Source organism: Lepisma saccharinum, chromosome 11 (genome assembly GCF_977018435.1).
Source record: "Lepisma saccharinum chromosome 11, izLepSacc3.1, whole genome shotgun sequence".
Taxonomy (NCBI): domain Eukaryota; kingdom Metazoa; phylum Arthropoda; class Insecta; order Zygentoma; family Lepismatidae; genus Lepisma; species Lepisma saccharinum.
Window position 1 is genome coordinate 50050838 of NC_139239.1, and position 15019 is coordinate 50065856.

General features: G+C 39.4%; 1 protein-coding gene across 3 annotated transcripts in view; it reads left to right on the plus strand.

Annotated features, from left to right (window-relative positions):
• LOC145994793 (ras-GEF domain-containing family member 1B) overlaps positions 1–15019 on the plus strand; it is an 802930-nt gene that overhangs the window by 375557 nt on the left and 412354 nt on the right. Inside the window, exon 1 of one of the 3 annotated variants that reach the window (XM_083131081.1) lies at positions 3113–3334. The exons of the other annotated variants lie outside the window; for them this stretch is intronic. Within the exon in view, the coding sequence (XP_082987207.1) occupies positions 3278–3334 (57 nt within the window). The 5' untranslated portion in view covers positions 3113–3277. Of the gene's footprint in view, positions 1–3112; positions 3335–15019 lie in introns of those variants that run through there. 3 annotated transcript variants of the gene reach the window in all.

Genomic DNA, 15019 nt, shown 5'->3' on the forward strand with positions numbered 1-15019 from the left:
AATATTCCCGAATCACAAGTTCAGTTTGGTGATGTCTTTTGTCACTTTTTTTGGGCCAATATCAGTTTGTATCGTAAACCTGTTGAGAGTGATGTGATCACAGAAAGATGGACGTTACAGGATATCACGAGATATTTGGTGATTGGATAAGAACATGAGAGAGTATATGTAGATTTTCCGCCGGTCCATTGATACTAATGAGAGCCGATGTTCTGTTTAGTATTCGGCACTTGTGAATATTTTGAATACAGTGTATTTAAATTTTGGGTTGAGTTCGACTCAGCCGTTGGAACTGACCTGAAACTCTTGTATTAGACGGAACACCAGGGAAATGCTAAAATGGCGATATATTCTTATAAAGTATCCGTCACGAAACTCCATAACTCATTTTCGTTGTCACTTTCCAGATAACTCTACCAAGTTTATCCTTACTTTTCTCCAGTTACTTTCTAGATAAATCTCGCATTATTTGTGACCTTTTTCCTACTAGATGCACCTAGGAAAATTAACGCTCTCTTTTTCAATTCTTCCAAAGATGAACCTGGCAACATTTGCGCTCCTTTTTTCTGAAATCCCTTCATAGATGAACCTGGCAACATTTGCGCTCCCCTTTCTCAAATCTCTTCAAACATGAACCTGGCAACATTTGCGCTCCCCTGATTCAAATCCCTTCAAAGATGAACTTGGCAACATTCGTGCTCTATTTCCTCAAATATCTTAATAGCCGAAGCTAGTAATCTTTATAATCTCTTTCCTCAAATTACTTACGAAATTAAACTGGCAACATTTGTTCTCCCCTTTTCCTCACATTCCTTTCTAGATGAATCTGGCAACATTTATGCTCAATTTTCCGACATTTCCTATACATTATACATCTCGGCAGTCCCTCAGGTATATCTGCTGGAAACGTAATATAAAACGTTTCGGAACATTCCAAACGTAATGTCGACAACGAAGGAAGCGATTATGCGATAATAAACCGTTTGGTGCAGCAGAGAGCTGTTCAGGCGATAAAAAACGATCTGTTGGGCAGCATATGGTCTGTTGTAATTTCGTACCTTCGAGGCACGTTTTAATTAATCCTGCTAGCCGGGGCCATGTCATCCATTTTTTAATTGGCAAATAACGAACGAATCCCCTTCCCAACTCTCTCCGAATCTGGTAGTACGTTCGGCCTAGGCTTTTCTTCTTTTTTTAATCCGAGTCCACATCACAACGAATCTAACGGATTTGGGAGATGGAATTTTATGGAACTGCATGGTTGAACGAAAAGTGTTTTATATAAATAGGTGATTAATTCATGTTACTTTACGGGCGTTGTTGTTAGGACTGATTTGCGAAGAATTTGATCAATGAATACATTTTAGCATAATTTATGTCAGTAAAAAGTATCTGGAGACCAGCATTGTATGGCTGTGGAACGTGGACAACAGTAATTAAATGTGCTTTGTGGACAGTTTCTCAAACGTGCTTTTATATTTTGTCAGGATTATAGGTGGCTAAATGTTCTAGAAAGCAAGGCCAGATTTGATGAAAAAGAGGTTTATATTCTGTGACTGTTGAAATGATTTTGTGAAGCAATGGTGCACATGTTTATTTGTAACAAACATTTATTTTAAAAAAAAGAACAGAGAGAGAGATACTCTTTTCCTGGAATCTATGGAGCAAGCGAACGATGAACGCGTTGAGAGGAAGTGAGTGCATGGAGGGGAAAACGCAAACCCCGCTACTTATTCTTTTCAGGTAGCTCTCCAGTTTTCCTCACGATTCTTTATCAACACTGAATTGTTGGTGCCTCCGCTGCGTATCAATCTTTACATCGCTCGCACTATACACACAAATGCGAACACATTAATTTAAAGCAAAAAGATGGACAGAACAAAGCTGTAACATCAAGCTAACATCGAATGTGCACTAAGTGTTCTGATGGATCTCAGCGTCGTTTTCAGCTGATGCACTGAAATGCATCGTATCATATGTTTCGAACCAAGAAGCGTTCAATTACACGCAGAATTGTATACGTTGATACATTTGAAGTGCATAAATCAAATTTGATGAGCTTGCATATATCCCCCCCCCCGAGAAAACCCACTGGTTTCAGAGCAAAAAGCATTTAGACACTTTCAGGCGTCATCGCCTTGTAATGAAGGGGTCCCGGATTCGATACCCGGTGGAAGCACATGGCACAGTGTTTCGGATCCCCACTTTAAACTGTAGGCCCTTTCCCGGTTAGCCTGTTTGTGCATAAAGTGGACTTAAAACAACAATTCAAACACTTTAGGCTTTTAGAAATCGCGTTGCTGGTCCAGGGTGAACATTTTCAAAATTGTGAACGTATTAGTTTTAAGATGAACTAGGTCATTAGGAAAAGTAGTTTTTGTATTGAATCTTCAAATTGACACACGATTAGCCTCAGGGGCCTCCCGGATGGCGTAGTGATATAGCGTCGTCGCCTTGTAGTAAGTTGGTCCAGGCTTTGATCTCGATGGAGGATCTTACTTTAAACTGTAGACCCACTCCCTATTAGCCTATCTGTGCATAAACTGAACAAGGTTAGCTTAAATTATGCATTGTTTCATTCTACTGTAATTAACTTTTTGACTGTCCCTCGTATATGAGTTAAGATGTCACAGATTTTTTAATCTGGAACTTCCTCCTTGGCAACCCGGCAGCCTGCACCATCAACACCACGGAGACTAGTGTTGTTGTAGGCAAGAGTCCAAGAAGCCGTGTGGAGGCGAGAGGACGTCAGACGCAGTTGTGTGTTCAGTGCGTGCAACAAGCGTTTTACGCCCGACGAATGTTTACGCGTGTATACGTATCAGGAACATGTGGCGGTTTGAGCGGTGCCTCTTGGTGGTCAGGCCAGAAAGCCTGTCGGGTTCGTTCGCTCTTTTTTCCTCTCCGAGGTATTTTAAATCATTTCCACGGGCCTTTCCGCGATAAAACACGTCTTTTCGGCAATTTGGCGAGAAAAAAAATCTTACGAGCCTTCGATACACTTTTGCTCCAAAGGAGTGAGTCACCGAGTACCGAACTGAACGTATGCAGTTCGCCTGTTCTCCAGCCATTCTGCGTCTTTGAATATACTGTGGTGTGAGTTTTGCTGATTAGCCAGTGCTTAGCTGCCTACCATCTTGCTATCACGAGATATGCTGTCAGCCTTTTTTACTGGAGACACTATTTTGACCACACGGCCTCCAGCAACAGTCCAGTTCCTTGGGTGTTTATTTAAGAGCAACGATCTTCCTTCACAGTGAAGTGCAGTGCGGTAGAAATGTTTTGGTTCCTGATTTTGACGGCTTTGGCGTTTGCTTTATTGTGCAACTTGTTCGTGAGTACATCTTCCTTTCATTTTTTGTTATTACTTGGATATATCTTCATGCAGAATAGCGTTTCTGGTAAAGTAATTGTGGGGGATAGCTGTAACAGAAGTTGGCCTCTGAAGCCGTTTCCATTTGTCAAGTGAGCAGAAATCTGAGAGCGAGTGGATGACGCAGTTGGCTGTTGTGAAATGAGGGTGCACTATTCAAATCATTCTGGACCAATTGGCTGTCGTCTTTCGACAGCGACTCGAGTATCCCAATTACTGGAGCTATAGTACTCGCGCCAGTACTCGCCTCGAGCCGTTTATCTATACCTTACTCGCTCCAGTTGCGCTCGTTTATTCGACCACGCCAGTACTCCCAGGCCGTTCACAAAGAGCAGGGTAAGGTCCGATTTAGACGAAAGCATTTTTCTTAACATTTATGCCATGACCAAAATGTTACCGTGCAAAGTGAAAAAATCTTACGGAATATCAGAAGCCATGGCATATTTCATGGCATTTCTCAAGGATAGAATTGGTTCTATTTCCGTAGCATTTTTCGTAGCGTAACCAATCAGAAGCGAGCTCTAGGTCACGAGTGCAGATGTAATGGCGACCAAGTGAGATGCGAACAATGTATCACTTCACATTTTTAAAAGCCCAGAACTATCCAGCCTAAAGGAATAACGTTTCCTATAAAAATGTTTTAGGTACAAATCAATGGCACAGCGTAAATACATACTTTATAACGTAGACAGAGTACGCGTATGGAAGTATATTCTAGTTGTTTCAATTGTAATACACCATGCACTCACCATAGTGTAACTCGACGTACATTTCTTGCCGTATATACATATTATACATTGTAATCGCAACAGCTAACCGAAATGTTGCATGAAATGCTTCCGTGTAAAGTACTGTCTACTATAAGATTCTTGGAAGCATTTACATATTTATTTATTTATTTCGAACACACTGGCACATACCCAATTACAGTGTTCACAGAGTAATCAAGAAAGTAATACAAAATACAAAAATAATATTACATCAAGTGAGAAATATGACATTTCAATCTGCAACATAACATACTTATAAACATGACTGATTTCATCTATTGCTTGATTTGATAGAGTTTATGTAATATTTGTATACATGTTATACAGAGGTAATCAGCTTATATACATGTAAATAGTAGTAGTATAATAGAGATATTGAGTAATAAGTTGCACATATAAGAGAGACAATGATAAACATACGACAGTGAAATTGAAACAGTATTTTATATTAAATAAGGTTAAACAAAATATAGATAATGTCTAATTTAGGGTGAGATTATGAACATAACAATCTTAATTGTGTCCTGTTTGTATGGGCTACAGTGTTCGGAAAATACAATGACTTTTAAATCTGAAAAGATCGATACTAGGGTTATTACTAGACACTGAGTTGAACAACTTGCACATTCTCCTCAGGGGTTCCATTTCTGCCATGTTGGTTCTTCCATGCGAGATTTTAAAGAAATTATTTCTGGGTCTTAAAATAGCGTTTGGAACATAAAAGTTTAGTTGTGAGAGTAGAGCTGGAGAATCTATTTTTCTGTTGACAAGTTTGGATAAGAAAGTCAGTTGATGCATTTGTCTTTTTTTTTCGAGCGACGGAACACTCAACATTTCACGCAACGTGTTACCCGAGATGAACTTCGGATATTCACCACCGAGTTTAAATAACAGGTACCTCGCATGACACGTACCTTCTGCCTTTAGGGCTTTAGGTTAGTCTGGTTACAAACCCTTTTATCGGACTTCTCAAAGGCTTCTAAGTGTTAGTAGGACCAAGCCCTTGCGTGGTCTGTGGTGCAGGATTTATTTTTAATTATCACGTATGTAGGTTTGAAATGAAAGATCGTCCAGATCTCTTACTCGAAGATTTATTTAAACTTCCGATGATATACAAATACTTTTCAAACAGACAATTCACCCGATACAACTTGTAGGCCTAAACCTATTAGTTGTACCGAAGTTTATAACCCTGGTCTTTTTGATGATGCAGGAGAACGCCTTATTCAGAGTTGGGTTTGTGGAATATCTGCCAAATGGAGTACAAGTACACCAGCCAATCCGAAGATTGAAGCAAGATATTACCCAACGTCCCCTGAACCATCAGCCTTTCGGCAACCAGGAGAATGTCCCGTAGGCTTACAAAGGTCTTGCTCTTTTATATCAAAAATTTGATAACATTTTTCCAAGGTAACTACATGATTGTTTACATATCCATAGTTTCAGCATCTCTGCAAGAATTAAGTTAAACAATCCTTTACCTATAGAGGTATTAACAATAACACATTATTAAAGAAAGAAATCTAACATTTTTGAAAGAAAAGATTTCAACACTAATCAGTATAACATAGATTGAACATTTTTGTGCTTGAAAAAAACATGTGTTGACAGGGGCGACACAAAAATGTTAAGGAAATGCTTCAGTCTAAATCGGGTCTAACTCGCTCCAGTTACTCGCACGTTTACTCGACCACGCCAGTACTCTATCGAGTTGTTTACACGAGTTCTCTTTACCCTACTCGCTCAGTTACTCAACAACGAGACCAATGTAAATAAACTAGCCCAGCCTTTACCAAAGGGACTCCGCATGGCCTGCCATGTTATGTATCAGAGTTCCAATCCGCCTTCCCACGTGACCATACAAGTCAGAACTTTACCTTCGCGAACTAGCCTTCCATCGGCAAAAATATTACATTAATCCAACATTGGCCTCGCGGAGAGCAATGAATTGTTAATGTATCGTCTATGATTTCGCCCCACAAAAGGCTTTTGGGGGGCATTCCGTGGAGGACACATCCCTCCAAAAGCACGAGTTATCCAATTACTTCCCGCCTTTTATTCCGGATGCACTGCCGCGAGGTGGCGCCCGCGTGAAATATGAATGCTGGGATCCACCGCAGCCAAAATATGCTCCAGTTTTCACCACCGAAGACTCCGTAGTTAATCCAATCACAGCTCGTTCATCCCTCAGGAACTGATTAATTAAGTTCCGAAGCTTCCTGGCCGCTCCGGATCCTTCGAGCTGATTTTAACTGGTGAACAGTGTTTCCATCCCCGAAATTATTCTCTTGACAAGATTTTCAAGAAATAATTTCGGGCAGTGTTTGCTTGAAGTTCACCCGTTTCGTTTATTGGACTGACCCGACGGAAACGTGTCTCTTGAACCCGAGAATCGTTGTTAAGACGACACTAGAGGGCCTTCCCGTTTGCGTAGTGGTAACGTCGTCGCTTTGTATTCAAGGAGTTCCGGGTTCGAGACCCATTGGAGGCACGTAATGGTTCAGATCCCACTTTAGGCTCTTGGTCCAGTCCCGATTAGCCTTTCCGTGAATAAAGTGGACATTTTAAAACAAACTCAAGAAGACTATTGCGTTCGTCAGCTGTTCGCTGGCCTAAAGTTGCGTGTTCGAGTCCTATCCTGGGTATTTGTAAGTCTCCCTGCATCAATTTCACATAACGGTCATTCATCTTCATCGCCATGATTATCCTAAAGAGGCAGAAAAGCGACGCTAATTTAACAACAATGCAATGCATAATAAAAATATCCGATTGCGATATTTTTAAAACTATAGTTAATTGTTTGCGCTCATTCCAAGAATAGAACCTAAATAAACATGGCGGAATCTTATTAACGTTAACTAATGAAGTATTTTTAACAAAGTTTATTAATAACCAAGAGCAGATATCACACTCTACGTAAAAAGACAGCAAAACAATTATTGTTTTTCTTCCAATTGTGTTTCAAATCAAGTACATAATCCCATATCCAAAGTCCTTGGGTGAATATCTCTTTCGAAAATTTTAGAATTCAGAATTGAACTGTTACAATACGGTGCAATGTACTGGTCAGTATTTTGATAACACTTGATATCGTGGGACAACTATTCTACTACATGCCATTTTTTAAACAAAAACTTCACATTTCCGCACAGGATAGACCTTTTTTTATTTATTTTTCTCCTCAATACATGTTTCCCAATATATTTGCAGGGATTAGCAACACTGAAGATCTGCTGGTGAAGGACTGGATCTTTAGTTCACTTGTTTGTCTGTTTTCCTGTTCAAGTCGCCAATCTTAATAAGGCGAGACAATGGAGGAAGTTCAGCACCCGGTAATGAATTACCTTACCTGGACGACCAGGACGTGCTTATTGGATTTCCTCCTGGAGATTATGAGGAACCTGATAAATCAATTTTCCCGCTTTTCCTCATTCCTATTCTGCCAATTTACCCTAACGCCCACGACGGCGTCTCTATCTCGTTTTATCCTGCTTCTTCCATTACCGGCCTCGACGCCGAAAACAATTAACTTGTCCTCATTAGATTTCGCATCCGATATTAGCTCCTGCTCATAAATCTTTTTAGATTTGTTTATCTCTAAAAGAACTGTGTTGGCAATTTTGTCGCTGAATGCTCACAGAGTTAAGCATTTTTCCATTGCAGAGGATGCTCCCTCTCGCTCCCCGTTCTTCCTGTTCATGCGCAGATATCTACAGCGCATTTCACTGCGCATGATCTGCTTGACGTCACAGAAACTGCTCCTCCCACAAGATGCCCTCTAGTTCTTCTGCGCCTGCGGAGTAGCTACAACGCAGGTTAGTGCGCATCGTCCACATGACGTCACACACGCAGCTTGTATGACAGTTTAAAAATGACGCTAGGAGGAGCGGTCTGACTAAGGTGACACACGCTTATTACAGAAGTCGCAAGTTCAAATTACATTGACATGCGCGTCCCGAATCACAAAATTGAAATAAGTTTTCTTTCTCCTTTAAAATAATAATAATAATAATAATAATAATAAAAATCTAGAGAGAAATTTAATTCTGAACTCCACCTCGTGGGATTGTAAATAGATCGAGGAATGTGATTCTTACTCACTGGACGACTGCTTATTAGATGTTTAATTTCAGCACAACTAGATTTTACACCTAGCGACAGGCTTGCCAATTTTTGTGCAGTTTTTGTAACATCGATACTATTAAAAATGAACAGTATTTGTAACATCGGTACTATTAAAAATGAACATGCAAATAAGTAAGCATTAGTTCAGAACAATATCAGTACGTATCACAGATTAACATTCATGTAAATAATTACGAAGCATTATTTTAATAAAACATCAGTTAGTATTAGAAATTAGCATTCACAATAATAATAAGCGCGTTTAGTAATCCATTTATGTATATCTCGCAAAACACAACAATATCGAGATGTATAATACACACAGTGCCATCTGTTGGGGACTTTTGCTTATAAGTATTTTTATGTGTTTAAGTCCAGGGTATTGGGCTGTAAATGTACCAAAATGAAAAGGTTTAATACCCCTCCCCCCCTACGTGTTAAATTTCGCAAAATCCCTTCTTAGTGAGTGCTTATGTCATGAAAGACAGACGCCCCTAAACTTTCAGGTTTCTAGGTTCAAAGGTTTGGACTGTGCGTTGACTTGAGTCTGAGTGAGGACAAACTATTTGGTATGTTAAGATATATCTTTGAGAGAAATATAAAATATATCTTGCTTCGTTTCAGAAAGAGCTTCCTCTAGAATTTTATTTCTAATTATTTGTAGAATATTTTAAAATTTAATAAATAATTATTGTGTTCTACGTTAAAACTGTGTAGTATGACGTTATTGTCGCCAGGGTCCAATCAACATGGTTTACTCGGATATGGATCTTCCTGCATAGGTCTCCTGTACCGAAGAACAGAAGGAAATGAAACCAGGATGACGTGATTTTCATCAATATTTTCAATTATTTAAACATCTAACACTTCTCTTCTGAGCACACTCGCTCCATCTAGATTGTAGTTTCATGTTTTGGTTTTGAAGTCAGCTTGAAACGCGAGTGTTTTCAGCAACCTAATATGTTGGAAAATATTACCATATTTTCATTTCTTTACTTTTCTCTATCGAAGTACGCTTATACGGTGCTCCCAGTCCCCCTCAGCTATGCATGGGTTCAGCATCCCAGACAATTTCTGGACGCCAACACACTTTTTGTTGTTCTTTTGTTGCGTGTCAACGCAGGTTGAATTTCAGCGTGTTTCTTTTGAGCACGTAGCGCGCGCACAAAAAGAAACAATAGTTTGAAAAATTATGCGCGATGTACAGTCAACAGCAATAAAATTGAAGCATTTTGATCCATGCAGGAAAGCGAATATTTCAGGATGTATTTTTATTGCGCACAGTCATTTGTTTAGTTCTCTTGTACTCGCCGCAGACGAAAATGTTCCCTATCGCTTGTGCCCGAGTGCCCCCGCGTTGCCAAAATAATGACTTCCCTCCCATTGCTTCATTACCATAAACTTCAACAACGTTAAATATTACGTCTCTGCTGTCGCTATGAACGGTTTTCCCCATCATGATAACACAAGCACTTAGGTGAAGACAATGTGTTGAAGAATGCAGCATTATTGGCAACGCAGGAGCAGGATTCCATGGCAAGCAGCTGAGGCCTTTTTCTCGTCTTGGCAGAGCAGCACATGGTAACATTTATACGGAGTTGCCTCCGTTGCCTTTTGCAGTTGGCAACCCTGTTTATAAAACCCGCTGTAAACTTTACGGCGACCGAGGAGAGTCCGAACGCTAAGAGAAAAGGAAAGCGAATTAGTGGGTCGCGCGGCGTGGTCTGATTTGCTGGTTGCCGGAAAACCGCATGACGACATTTCACGGCACTTAAAACCCGAGTCTCGCCTAGTGACATGTGCCAAAAATATTTTCTTCAGGTAATTTACTTTCCTTCACGGAAGGAAAATAAATCTTGGCACGGAGCCACCGCGCCTGAAGCATTTAGGTTAATCTGCGGAGTTATCCATCATTTATTTATTCTTCCGTGTTCTAGTTTCTTTTTTTTTTATCAAACTTTCCTTCAGTTGCGTCAGTTTCGTGCATTGCTGGACTTGGCTCAGGGAGCGGTGATAAACTTTGTAATAATAAAGGCAAAATGAAGAGAAGAAAATACCGATAGATGTCACTACCATGTTGGACGTGAGACAAAGTGTGGATTCCCATGTTTGCGCTCTCTTTCCTCCTTTTTTCAATGTTTTCCCCCTTGTGGCTATATCGGTTATTGATTTGTAGTGATGTTTAAGCAGTGTGGCCTAACCTGCTAACCACAGCTTAACTCTCCCTGAGACAATCGGACGTAAGGAGATTGTGACGTGAGAAAAAGCACAACATTTGACAGTGAGCAGGTTTAAATGAATACTTGAAATAACTTTCGCACCTTATTCTTTCCCTCTGTCTTTTCCTAATTTGCTCTCTTGTTTGCCATTTAGAACTTTCTCTCGTGCGTGGATATGTGTCTGTATATCTCTGATTCCACATTCTTCCAATTGTCTTCCCAAGTATTTTCTCTTTTTCTCTGTGTGCTTAGTACCACTTTGCCCAAATGTTATAAAAGCCGCAGTTATTGTAGTTCTTTGATGTGTTTTCATTAGCGACACCAAAATATTTGTTCTTTTAATTCACTGTTTACCAAATAGCTTATGTCCACGTATTAGGAGAGGTGTTAAAATAAAATCAGTGCTTTTGCATATATTAAATTATAATAAACAAGCAAAACCCTGGAACGAGCGCAAATGTTAAAATGTTTCGTTAAGATGACTTTACAATGTGAAAGTATGAACGTGCATCTCCAAAAAGTTACATACTGGATACATAAATGCCAGTAATGTATATACACAGAAATAATAATGACACGGTCGCAAATTATTGGAACCTCAATTATTAACCAATTGAATATAAAAATATATTTCAATATTAACATAACTGTATTCATCATTAGTATTTATACATTACCAGTACATGACTTTTTAGTGTTTTCTTGTTTGATTGTCAGTTGTTTTTGGACATGCACGTTCATAAATTCACATTGTAAATTCATCATAGCTCAACACTAACATTGTGCTCGTCACAACTTTTATGTTTGACTTTCGAAAGAATATCCAGTAAATTACGATAACATCAAGGATTAGAGAAGTTTGAATTACGTAATGGTAGTTTGCCGATATTTCTACTGTGAACAGTATCAACTAGTTAATATATACAAGTCCAGGAGCTTATTTTGAGGAAATTGTAGTTGTTCATTTATTGAATTATTGCGGTTGGGAAGTTGTGTGCGGAGAGGAATCTTTCAGGCGGGCTGCTGCCCACCTCTACAGTCCCCCCCTGACGTGCGACCTTCACCTTGAACAGAATTTTGACGTGCGACTTAGTCGTAACTGAAGGTAAAAGTAGTTATGTTTCTCGTTGTGAGAAAACTCTCACGATGGTAACATGACTAGGATAAAAACTCGCCCTGAAGAGTTTCGCCTTCAACGCAGCAATACTGCTCGGCATGCATGTTGTTGAGGGCATTGGGAATGCTTATTTCGACCCAGATTTTTAAAAGATACGATCGTCTGCACGTTCGATGGCATTTCGTTTCGTGGCTGTTTTTTTTTTTCTACAACTTGCAGTTTTGGGCGTTTGCAAGAACAGAAACATCTCTCCTGCTTCCCAATGCCTCTAAGTGTATTGTCCAAGCTTAAAGTGCAGTCTAGTCAGTGGCGGATCCAGAAGTTGCAGTTGAGAGGGGCGAATTTCAGTTGGGTACCTCACCTCACCGAAAATCAATCCTAACATACATTTCCACTGTTTTATATAAATGGTTCTGATAGCAGATACCAACTATGTTTTCGAGATTAGCACTTTTTTTGGCAAAAATGGGGATCCAGGGTTGGAATAGGTAGCTTCTATTTTATGGCGTTCCTGTAAATAGAACGATCATATATTGGGAGTAAAATGAATACACGAAGAAACAAAACTCTATTCTCTGAAGTGGTCTTGGGTTCGATCTCCTTTTGAGGCATTATGCAGAGTGACTGTGATCCAAATTCAAACTGTAGGTCCAGTTACGATTAGCCTATCATGAGGAAAGAGTGCGCTTAAATCAAGCTTTAAAAAAATATTCTCGAACCTGTCAAACTTGGTGATAAAGACAGGTCAGTTTCAGTCTTGAAAAATATCAGGCATAATGATATATCCAAAAACCTACCAGTTGGGAGAGGCGATCGCCTCGAACGACCTTCCCGTGGATCCGCGTCTGAACCTAATAGCTATATGTGTTACTCTCAAATGTAAGCCAGACCAAATACTGCAAGGTATTATAACATTGAGCTCAATATACTATATGGAAAATCTCAATTTACAACATAGCAAACCCGGAACAAAGTGAAAATATATATTTTCGTCCACCATCTTGGAATGCGTTGACCTATTTCACTCAAATGTATTACAAGGTCAATCCCCTAAGGTGTGTAGGTGTTGGAAAAACTCTAAAATTTACAGCAGTTATCGTGATCACAAATTGGAATCTTGGCACCTCACTACCCGCCCCCTCCTTTCCTTCCAAACTACTAACATTTTAATTGTCAGATTGTAGACAAGCAGTCTAATTTCTGTGTGTTTTTTACACCCTAAGCTCCGAAAATGTGGTCTGGGCAGTTTTAAAAATATATATCGTTAGTGAGAAGTTAAGCATGTACATTCGTGTGTAGCACATATGGTATGCTAAATTCACTTAAGAAGTTACAAAGAATTTCATTAATCACAGAACTACACTAAAAGCGCATTCAAAATACTCCATTATCAAGAAACTTTTTCATGTATATTGTATAATTGTACAATTCATTGATTTATGGAATGATACCATGATATGAAAGTGTGATGCGACAAATTCACTCACGGCCTTACATTGGCACGTATAAAAGTGATAAGACCAGCCTGCGTTAATTCTGACCATCGACGTAAATGCGCATGCGTCGCGTCAGCTGAAAGAGTCCATTGGCAAAATAAGGGGTGACGGTTGCATGTGGAACGCATATGGCGAAGCATATAACGCGGAAATATTCTACTGCTGGTAGAATAGTTTGAAACGTAGTAACGTCAACGTCACTGTACGAGAAAGCGAGAGATAATGAACAACCAAAGCACGATACTCATCTGAAGCTCGAAGCGTAGTTTCGCTACATGTTTTTACCTCCTTCTTTCATCCACTCGAGCTGTATCTTCAGCCCCCCCCCCCTTTGCAGTGCCTAAAATTTTGTAGTTCTACACACGAAGACTACAACTGCACCACTTCTACATATTTCGAAGCCTTGGCTTCACCTGTGCACCATTTCTCTCTTCTGCGAAACCCAAATGCTCTCATATTAGCGATAGCAACAGCAATTATTTAAAGTATCGACATTTTTCATTTCACCATTGGGAGACAACTAATTCGGATCTCCTGTCAACCGAGGGTAGCCGCACTATATAACAATATCACGTGATAACCATGATAGGAATTGTGACTGAATGTAAAGTGTTAGACGTAAGGGATGGTTCCGTCTGTGCTCTGACGCGGTGAGCTCGCTGGTGAGAAGTGTCGAGCTCAACTCTTGCTTCCTAATGTTGATGGCTGTCGTGCTGATACAGCAGAACCTGATGATTAGGGTTACCACACGTCCTCTTTTACGACCTCGACATGTCCTCTTTTTCGATTCCTAAAAATGGTCCGTGCGGGTTTTTTTTAGGAAAATTGGGAAATGTCCTCTTTTTGGAGGTGTAGACAACAGCTTCAACTTCAAGATTTCGTAACAAAATTTTATATTTGTAAATAATTGTTAATATTGTTTCCGTGTTCAATTTCAAAGTAAGGAAATAAGACTCTCAGTTGAAAGCGCAAAGACATGAGACTTTTGTTCCAACATAGAATGAATATACGTAGTTTATGCAGTTCATTATTAAGTAATATTTTCCATTCTCGTGTTTCTTCATCTCTTTTAGATTCAAATATTCTCCTTACGTTTTATATTTTCAAAAACTCTCAATTTATGTTCTTCTTTTAAACTTAGAGACCAAGTTTCACAACCTTATAATACTACCGGCATAGTAAATGAATATTAGAATATTCAGGCATTTGCCTGTAATGAGGCCCTGTATTATTAGTTATACTGAAACTATGTAAAATTATTTTACAGGGGTGTGTGATCTATAAGCTCACCAAAACAGTAATAAACACAAGAGTTTTGTTCGAAGTGCTGCATCTAAATATGTCCTCTTTTTTGTATTATGAAATCTAAAAAAATGTTCTATTTTTTAAAAATTTGTCATCAGCTAACACTACTGATGTTGACCCCTTTTTACTGCTATGGGTAGAAAACTAAATGAAAGTGTAATATAACATTTTTATTTCTACAGAATTCACCGATGCTTCAGATTGAATTCTTAACATCTCTCCTTGTTCCAATACTTTGTGTCAGTTCGTAATATCGTATCAAAATATTGTGCATCAGGCCTACCTATCTAAACGTGCAAACTGGAAGCGCCATCTTGCCGAGTTAACTACAGCATTTTGCACCACAGCAATGACATCTATCGTGCAAACCAAGAACGAGGAATCCCCAAATCTTATCAGTCTCGGCGTCTGCCACATTCATTTCCCTTCTCAAGCGACAAGCCTGGAAGAAAGAAAGAAGAGTAGACAAGCAAGAAGCGAAAAGGGCTGAAGTGAGATAAAGTGAACGAGGGATTTAGACGGAGAGAAGCGGGAAACGCTGCAAACTAAAAGGTTCCTTATTTTTCAAGTCTGACGGACCATGCTTCATCCACTTTTCTTCCAGTCTCCGAAAC